Source organism: Opisthorchis viverrini (assembly GCF_000715545.1).
Source record: "Opisthorchis viverrini unplaced genomic scaffold opera_v5_70, whole genome shotgun sequence".
Classification (NCBI taxonomy): domain Eukaryota; kingdom Metazoa; phylum Platyhelminthes; class Trematoda; order Opisthorchiida; family Opisthorchiidae; genus Opisthorchis; species Opisthorchis viverrini.
The window spans coordinates 1,675,689-1,686,094 of record NW_008751726.1 but is presented as its reverse complement, the minus strand read 5'-3'; the positions used below and the strand labels follow the sequence as shown (position 1 = coordinate 1,686,094).

At 43.7% G+C, this 10,406-nt stretch overlaps 1 protein-coding gene across 1 annotated transcript in view; it reads left to right on the top strand.

The window, feature by feature from the left end:
• T265_13484 (hypothetical protein) overlaps positions 1 to 10,406 on the top strand; it is a gene marked incomplete at both ends in the record, with an annotated part of 44,247 nt that overhangs the window by 22,825 nt on the left and 11,016 nt on the right. The window contains 3 exons of the mRNA XM_009169065.1: positions 211 to 352; positions 4,257 to 4,339; positions 9,592 to 9,670. Of these exons, the coding sequence (XP_009167329.1) occupies positions 211 to 352; positions 4,257 to 4,339; positions 9,592 to 9,670 (304 nt within the window). The remainder of the gene's footprint in view (positions 1 to 210; positions 353 to 4,256; positions 4,340 to 9,591; positions 9,671 to 10,406) is intronic.

Here is a 10,406-nt window from a genome sequence, read left to right as displayed (position 1 = left end):
TTCAAATAAGTCATGGTTGTACGGCAGTGAAGCATTGGTGTTGAGCACTGATGTCATGCTGTCGTTGATGATGATGATGTATACACCGTAATCCATATTGAAGAGCGAACAATAAACAAAACAAAGACTGCAACGCAGGTGTAGTTTACATAATACTTTTCTGTGTACGTTTCTAATCGACTCAGTCATCACCGTAAATATGCCTTTTAGAGTCGTTGGGTCACTAATTCGACATATCACCGATGCGTGGGAGATGTCCTCTTCGAATTGTCTTCCATTCCCAAGCGGGATTATTCTGGACGCTCCATTTACTGCACTTTCACAAGTCATTATTGGTCAGAAGTCGATGTGGGTAAGCCTCGATCAATTTTTGTTGCAAGTTAAAAATCCTCAGGTGATTCAATAGGACCATGCCAGTTATGATAAGAAAGATGAGTAACAAACCAAATGTTCTTTCATTTTTTTTCATCGGCGGACAATCTGTATTCCTTTAAACTTCTTTTTTTCTGACTTTTTCAACCATCACTTCGTATGCTTTGTTGCACTCACTGACAGAAATTTCGGCGCTGAAACTGGCATTGTGATTGGATTATGGCACACTCATTTTTATTCGAAGTTCTAACAGTAGAAAGCTGAGTGTGTTATGACTTGCTAAATGGTGGTGCAACTCTGTATCGGTCCCTTGGCTTCCTGCTCCGCCCAATACAGCATATCAAAAGGCACCGTAGCTCTACTTAGCTCCTTATGGAGACAAAGGAAAATTATTACAACTGTATTTAAAGGGTAGTCACAGTGTTCCACAAGGTCGTGCCAGGACGTCCGTGAGGGGGCGAGAAGCGTCGAGTCCGATCAGGGCGTGCCTTCTTTTGGCCCGTGTCCTGCAGGTGACACATGTTCAAATGATGTGGTGTGTTATTAGGGACGGCTGGCCTCCGTACAGAGTGACATGGGAAAAGTACTCGATGATAATCGCACGTATGCATTCGGTGTGCTTATGGGTTTATAGTTTCGGCCAAACCGTTAGCAGTTGATAGCAGTCGTAAGTTACACTTCTCGACGTCTCTAGCCAATCATTTTGGGAAGGGCTAACGTAGGTCCCCCAAAGGAAGGCAGGACACACCAGGTCTATTCATATCCATTGTTGTATCATTCACAACTTTCCACCAACTCGTACGCCCACTGCTTGGTTCGCGCCATTTCATTTCTCATCAGTGAACTGGTAAGCTGCATAAGTACTACACGGCCGTATCACAGGACAATAGGTACAGGCCTATCAGTTCACTCTGGAATTTTGGCTTTAGACGCATACAGCAATAATACTGAGCAATACACTGAGCCATCCGCTTACACTTTCTTCAAAGCCTGCTTGGGCTAAAAAAAACAGGATGTCGTCGCGTAGTTTAACTGTTTAGCAGGGATGTTCAAACCGAAAACTGCGTTTTGGTCCTTGCTTTTAAATCAACCATGCCGTTCAAACAGGAATTGTTCTTTCGACCAGAAACAACTCCTTCGAATGTGAAGAAGCGTTAATTAAAGAATGACATCCAACAAGTGTTAACTACTGAATGGAAACTTGCGATGCAGGCGAAAAGATAGACGCCATTTGTGAGCACAAAGCACAGTCGCTTCTATGCGAGACAACTGATTTTTGAGATAAGCCTCCAAGGCGCTGACCCACGTTGTATGCGTCTGGCAGTATTGTAAGAAGCTCAGTTAGCTGAATTCGTGGCCCGGATGTTCGCTGAGGTGAACAATTTCGCTGATTCGGTCACCGTCAGTCGGTTGTCGTGAAGCGGAGTGGTTCTCTAGCAGTCCATTTGCAAGCCCAATGGATATAAGGAGCGTGGTTCAAGTTTCTCGTAAGCTCTCATATGGTTCAAGGAAGTCCAGATGTTTAAAAGCCGGGAGCGAGTTGATCAAAGAAACCAAACTGTTTGATTGAGCGTCTGGTGTGGACGTCTACGGTTGTTCGTTCCAGGCGTGCACTTCTGTGATGTTGCCTGCTACGGTGGTTTGATGGTGAAATATTAGAGTGGTTGGTCGGCGCAGTATTCATTTTAACGTCAGATCTACTTTTCTGGATGAGTTTCTATCCTGAATAGCGGTAGTTTGACACTACTTATTGTACAAAGTACTGTGTGAGCATTTATTAGACATGTAAAACCTCAGCTCGCAGTAGGATTGTGAGCTTTTCCTGACATGTGTGTTTTCGGTTTCAGTATTGTTTGTGGTGTCGGAAAAGCTTATTTCGATGGTTGATATTCTTAATTCCGCTTGGCGTCTTTACCACAATATCATTAGTATCGTAATACCGCCACTTTGTTAAGTTGCTGGGGCTGTGTCAGTGTTCAAGAATAATATCGTTTCGACTGGTGATGGTGGGGATGATGATGACGATGATGATGATGATGATGATGATGATGATGATGATGATGATGATGATGATGATGATGATGATGATGGCGATGCTGATGATGAACGGTGGACTGCGCAGGATGCCTTTGTTGCTCTTACTGATGGTGATGAGGGGAGGAAGAAAGTCAGGATTTGTTGCATCTGAATGCATCTTTCTAGTATACCCAGTAGCTGGAGAAAAAAACAGCACACAAAACCTTGTGTTACACTGTCTCACAGTTTACAGTCACATCCACATCCAGAAGCTTCACAATCGTTTTGTTCTAAGCACGCCATCCGGTAGCACAAACGATCCCAATGAGGCTTGCAGGCGTGAACTAACTCACCGCCACCTTGTCCTACCACAATGTAACAGTCAGACAGTGAGCAAATGGAGAACAGGCTATGGCAAGGGTCGTAATGGAATGGTTGGAGTGATTCTGTTAGTTACACTGTTAGTTGCACACTCGCTCCCGTGCGTAACAAATGTCCATCCCAACCACGTGTTGGCATACAGCTTCACTGATACATTTGGCTAAAATTCCCACACCTATTTGTCAGTGGGTTTCTTTGAAATCCCTGGTACTGTCACTTGTTTGGGGAGATGAGAAAACACTTGTTGTTTTCAATAGTGTAGTCTGTTCTATGCGGAAGGTGTTCCGTCGTAAGTTGTTCGGGGAAAGGTAACTTGTTTCTGGTACTTGGAGGTGGACGCCTATGAAATGCTCGTGTCGAGGTGGCTCTATATCTTCCCTTCCTTTTCCTCGTTATGCGTTTACCAGTGTTCACTACTAGTGTTGCTGTTGGTAGTGATGCTTTAATTCGCTCTCATTCGAGTTTTTTTGCACAAGTCACACTGCACTTGCTATAGGGTTCTCCGGATTCAGCCTACAGATAGGTTCTTACAGTATCAGCTGTCTGTTGGTAGAATCATGTATAATTATCAAACAGTCCGCCATTCTATGGAAAAGTGATAGTTTTTTACCACTCCCCAGATTTCTTCCCATCAGTCGTCGGTTACCACTGCCACGGTGACAGAAAACTTTATCTGGTGTTTTGTTGGTACACGACGTTCTGCTGGCAAGTCAGCCTTGAAGTTTCAGCTCGGTCACTTGGCTGCTGGACCTTTATCCATGCAGTTTTTCTCGAACGGAAGGTTACATGGGTGAGAAGTGACAATGATCCCGTGACCAGAAGTAGCATTTAGGTTGCGTCACAGATATCTCTAAGAGAGGATAAAAAATAAGGAGTGTTTAAAGTGACGCGATGCCGAGAAATGAGAACTCTCCTCTCTAGATGAAAGATTGCGATTAGTTTGCTGGAACCAAGACTCGAAATCAATCTTAGTTTCCCGCTCTCGCAGTCCTTGAAGAGCTTTCAGCAAATGAGATTATACATCAGTTCACGTTATCTGAAGCCTGTTCTACCACAGAGTTGATGCATACGCTTCCGTTCGTGCAGAGCACGGTCCAACGCGTTCGACTGTTTTGTTCCTCACTGTTTGCCTGTTCAGGGCAATGACCACAAAATCACCTCTAATATCGGATGGAAAACATGTATCCATGCAAAATTAAAACTTACAAAAGTAGCAGGTTTCCATCCATTCGAAAATCGCATTTTTTTGCTTTAGTACGAAAACGAGTAAGACTTAAGGTGGAGTGTCACACATGTCGCGTTGTTTGAACTGATGACAATTATTCATTGGGGGGCAAATAAAAGTGACTTTTCAGATAAGCAATTCATATATCCTCTACTGAGACGGTTATTAGGACCTCATGGTCCCTCTGTTCATTTCGCTTTAGATTGTGCTGTCACAACATGCTTGCGAGACATTGTATGCAGTCCAATTTACATCTTTTCAGCCTTACAGAGTCGTGCCTCCTATGCGAAAAAAGATGGTTTCAATAACCAGAAATTTGCGGATGGAATTTAACACACAGGAAAAGTGAGTTCCTTTTAACATGTGGCACGCCATTCAGATAAGCAGATTTTCTCGTAGATAGTGAGTAATGCAGGTATGTGAGCTACTGGGAGAGAATCGACTGACAGGAGCTCAATCGTAAGGGTGATAACATTGAAACCAATTGCCCTAGGGTGGTGACATTCACGCACAGGTGAAAGCGATTCACATTGGGCACCTAGACCTTGAACAAGCAAGTGGTGACCTAAATTTCGATAATTTTGTGGGATCAGGAAAACAGAACAGAGTGGAAAGACGGCCAGGAGTTTTCGCATTTTGAAAGCAACTTGCGTGAGACCTACGTGCGGATGGCTCCGGCTGCAGTACGGAGTCCAAGCACGCCATCGGCCTAAAGTAATCAGGGAGAGGCTACACACTGATGATGGATAACACAGTGAAAGCTATCAATCAGAGATCGGGAGAAAGGCTTGTACAACCCCCCGGTGGTGCTGAGTAGGTTTAAGATCTGGTTGCAGGAACCACTCCTAACTGGGATTCGAACACTGAAGCAAAGTTTGGTACCATCTACCGAGTAGTAGATCAGACAGTAAAGCCAGAGGTGATGATGAGGGTTTGACTCGAAATTTTTTATCGTTAATCGTCGGAATGTTTCAGGCCACCATTACCTTTGACAATAAAGAGCAGCGAACAATGATGATCTAATTCAATGGTCAGGCGAAACCGAGTTACTCATTAACTTGACGCTTGACTTCTTTTTCCAGTTACGTGCCATGAAATCGTTTTCTATATTCACAAACGAGGTATGACACTCCTAAGTTGTGGCTTCGCCTAGCCTAACCTACTTGGTGTTGCGTGCCTAGTACTCAGCACTGTCAGACTGACAGCCCACCTACGAGAAGAAAGTAGAGTCTATGCCCGTATTCAATGAGATTTTATTAAGCAAACCAGGTAGACAGTAGAACAAGTGGATAGATTAAGTCGTATGACATAAGGTGTGAATGGTGGGAGTGCTTCACATGAAGAGATCTTGTTGACTGCTTTTGTGCGAGTTACTGTTTCTTGACACTGACAACAAACGTTTTCTGACAAGAGAACTCAGGTCCGTATCCACTGAAAGAGCAAACCAATAAATCAATTACTGATGGATATTTTAAGTAATTTGATGGGCATGGTCAGACAGTTTTAATCTCCTGTCAACTCTTGTTGACTTTGGGACATCAGCAACAGGAAAGAGCTGTGCCCTACCCAATTGACGAATGCTCAGTCGATTTTGACGTGAATATCACTCACACGGTCGTTTCTTAGCCAGTCGATATACGTATCGCACCTAATTCAATGCACAATTTCGCACCTACCATCTACTTGATATTCCGATGACGGAGGGGTCGTCTTCGTCGCTCACAGATCGACCCGGGTGAACAAAAAGTAGCTAGGTAGTTGAGGTTTGTGACGACACTGACTGGTCAATGAGCCATCGTGAGTTCCTTGTTTTTAGGCTTAAAAACACCATAAACTGGAGATTCACCTGGGTTCCAGGTAATTGTATTTCGTTAACTTCCTGCAATTTGGAACACGTCGACGGGAATTCGGGGACTGCGCCTATCTTATAAGCCCTAAAAAGGGCGAAACTGGTCGTGGGCTGTCGAAGAGTTCTCAGCAACCTTATGAGTAATGTTTTACGTCCAATCAAAAATTGCCTGGCGCTACATGACTGAGAAGTCCTGATGGATGCCTCAGTCGATCAATACAACCAGAGTACTTATTGGGTCGTCGCCAGAGCGGTCGGGAAAACCAGTTACGTCGCTCAAGCGTGAACTCTTTCAAACGTGATAAGTTGTGTCTAGCGTATGCTAGTGGAGTAGTGGTACCACACTCACCTCACCTGTCAGGTGTCCGGAACTCAGTCTCCTGCACAGCCGAAGATGTGCACTACTGATAAGCTCTAACAAGAATGAAATTGGAGTTCAACTCTTCTCCATTTCGTTGGAATAACCGCTCCAGGACAGGAGGAAGACTGTTTAAACAAGGGTGATGCGATTTCTAGAAATCCCACAAGCAGCATGAGCCAACTATTTCCGGCTCCCAGTGATATTCCATTTGAAGACTTCCACCCTTGGTAAACTACTCAGGTCTTGGTTAGTATTAACCATGAGATGACCAAAACTGTGGCTTGCCAACTGCCAAGCTCGGCGAACAAACCAACAACCAAACAGCGCACCCGAGCTACCTATGTTCCACAACATTGCTAACAAAATATCTGATAACTGCGGTCGCTGTTTCACAATTTGAATGCAACCGATTTGCTACTAGATCATCCTTTTGGCCTAGTGTTTCGTCTGGGGTTCGATGGAGAGTCACGTGATTGCGAATCAGCTGTTTCGAATACTTCAGATGGAACCATGCTGCGTGCTTATTAAGTTCGCAGAGATTTTGTGGCAATAAGTTTTGTCACGGAAGAGATTGACAGATAGTTGTCATATTCTGCAGAGCTAACTCGCCTTTACCTCAGATCCATAGGTGATTCATGGGGAACGTATATCGAACTTGCACACAGTTTGAAAGTGGTAGAACCGACTGAACGCATCCAGATTGTATAGGCTGTAGTCCGTCTTTCAGTTAATCAAATTATTGTATACTGTTGTCCATCACTGTCGACAGGGGAGATCTGTCTTGCTTCCATGGCGTAGCGACGGGTACTAGGGCTAAGTGCTCTAGTCTCTCGGTAGGGATGGTGGCTGGTATTGGTACTGTAGACACTAGTTCGCACAGTGTCATTCGTTCAGTGTCATTCGGTCAGCACTTGCTCTTATTGAGCAACTCAAACAGATTTGTGTTTTGGCGAAGATGCTCTCCTCTGTGTCACCTGACTTGCCCATTAATTCCCATGTGAGACTCTTCAACTCATAAGTGGTTTCCGGAACAAGCCTCTTTGAACGTGTTTGTTAGAATAGGGTTGTACAACCCGAAATGCAAGTCGATCGTTAGTTTGCATTCTAACATGCTTACCTAAATCCGAAGACGTTCAGACTGTATGAATGCGTAGTTTGTCCTCGTGATTTCTCTTTTCGGAATTCGTGGCATCAGCCGTTCGCCGGAGGTCTTGTAAATAGCATGGATAATTTTTCTTGTGGCAACGTGCAATTTTTGTAATATTTTAGCGCTGACTGAGTGATCTGGATAACAGTTTTCAGGAAGAATAGTTTCCACATTGACGTTGGAAATTTCGTGAGACAACGCATGATTTATACCTGCAGTTCGTTTCAGGAGGTGACTGTTAGGAGGAGGACTGTTAGCAACATCATGGACTAAAGATTTCCAAGCCAATAGGGGGGTCGCATGGTTGTTTCCAAAAACGATTTACTCTCAGAAATATTACCCCAACTAGGCAAGCTACCTAGAAGTGCCCTTTGATTCTCAGGGGTATTATCATATAAAAGTGATACAAGCTCGAGACTGGCTTGTATCAGCAGAAGATACCAGAATTTGCATCATGAAGCAGTGAGCCTAATCTGCTCATCAGTGAAGCACAGGGTCCTCAAAATTAAAATAAAATCGAAACCCATTGTCCATTCATTGAATATACAGTACCAGGTCTCAGATTAACAAACTGCTTAACGCTTCATGCCTCAAGCTGAGAAAAATATCCATTGTTCTGGCATGAAATCTTAAGTCTTTTTCATTGTGGATAATGCCAGTAACTACCCTTTGGACTTATGAAATATTAAGCTCCTTCTTCCCAAAACCACCGTCATCAAACCTATGAGCCCGAATATGACTCATGCCTTCCGGCGCCTCATGGAAAGATGTACACTGACACGGATTTTACATCGTGGGATTGCCGGCTTGTTCGCCTTTGGGTTAACCAGTTCATTCTGAAGTAGGTGGAAAAAACCCTGGGCTCGTGATGGGACGAAATGTACCGAGTAACCATGACCCTAATGCCTTCTCACCTGAGGAATTTCGATACTGTTCTATAGAGAACATAATGACACTGATAGTGACTCAGGATGACACCAAGAAGTCTACCGTGAATCCCTAATGAAAGAAGATTTGAAAAAGTCGCCGAACTCCGCTGGCACATCTGAAAGCTACAGACACAAGGCGAGATAAGCAGGTCTTGATGTTAAAGTGCCCGTCCCAGAAACCTGGGTCAGCCAGTTGTCAGGTGTGATAGAAGTATGGGTTCCCTATAGTTTATGTTCCACCAAGGTAAATGATGACATCGATGCTGGCGTTCAACCCTATGGAACTCTCCTTGCCACGATGAGCAGACTTCCAATATTAACCAAACAAACAGAAAACGTCGGCATGAAGCCCCATGAGAAGAATCCTCGTCAAATGGAGTGGCGCTTCCTGAAGCTGCGCTAGTGGACCTCTGACTACCCCGCTCAGGTGTACATGCACTAAGTCGCCGTTACACGTCTTCATCGCACTGCTCAGCTAGTTCATTTCTTTATTATGATTATTATTATCGTCCTCCTCATCCCCCTCATCACCATCGGCCTGAATTAACTTACTTGCTACCGATGATTAACCCCCACATTTTTGGTTCATTTTCACAAGGCTAAACTCATAGATTTATGTACAATATCAAGCATAAAATATATTATGCGTATATCCTGAAATACTGTTTTATTTGCCCACATTGTGTAGAAGAAAACGACCCCGGTACGTAACCTAGATAATGCGCTTCTATGAATTACCGTATGCTGCATACAGAGGTAAGACTTAGCTTGCGAATGACTTATTGTGCAATAAATGAGTTTGCTTCAACATTTTTCAAGGGGTAATGCAACAACTAGAGTCCACGTTCAACATCTGAACTGTGAATTTTGCGGGTTTTACGGTTTGCATATGCTTAGGGGTCCTGCCTTCCGCGAGGTTGTCGTATAGGATGCAGTGTCTGGTAACTGTGTACTCTGGCTAAAATCTGGGGCTGTGCTGTCGATGATGGTGATGATGATAAGCTAGGGCTTCAGGAAACCCAGTCAGAAAATTAAGCCCTGACAGTCAACAAAGTTGACAAGTCAGATACTGTATTGAAAAGTCGTACTTAGCTTGGTTGGTTAAGTTGGGTTTTCACGATATTTGGGTGACTGATTTGAGCCAAGATTGGGGCAATTCTTTTGGCTTTCGTGTGCAGTCATGGGGGGCTATGGAACCAGAACGGTTTCTAGGTTTCAATTCATAATAAAGCAGGTCTGTTTGTACACACCATCAGATTTGATACAACTACATTATTTTTGACTTTTTCCACACCCTCGTCTCTCCACCAGTTTAACTGGATGTCCCGTCCCCCTTCTAATTCTGCACGCCAAAGATGATCCTTTGGTGCCCTATCATCTAGGTGAAAAGGTGAGTTTGTTCGCTTTTTCCTTGAACTACCAATCACCCACAACTCTTTAAGGGACGCAAACTGACTTAAAATGAAAATTCACAGGGCTAGGGAAGAACGAATGAACGTCAGATTACTCTATATGTATTGCCTGTCAACCATTCAAAAGTTCACTATGGTTAAATTTCTTTCGAATTGCAGGCGATTATTGCAATGTTCACAATAAAGGATAACAAACATGGTCGTAGAGCGTTCTAGCAGAAATACTGGTGCAGTATATTTATTAGCCAAATAAAAAATGCCATCCCAATAACACCCCAACAGTTTATTTTGCGATGGCAAAGGTTGTTTGTGAAGCACCATCAACAACGTGTTTGGCACCGAATTTATCAAACACTGCGTCTTGTGAGAGCAAAGTTCTGGTCACATTCGTCTGTGTGAGGCATTGTTCTTTTTTTATCGGTGACTGAGGTTATGGCCAACTGAAGTTTGAACCTTGTAAAGCATGTTTCGCTTCACTATCGATTCAACACTATACACTGATACGCTGACCTGATTTTGCAGGTCAGGATACATAACACATTGTCTTTTGAAAGATCAAGGAAGTTGGGAGTCGTACACAGACTACGGCCAATACTGCTCGTACTTACAGCTAAAGATTGCGCGTTAATATCCCATAGATCGAGTACAAAACCAGAACACCAGCAAGTCATCATCATCATCATCATTGTCAACTGTAATAACCGCGTACTCGTC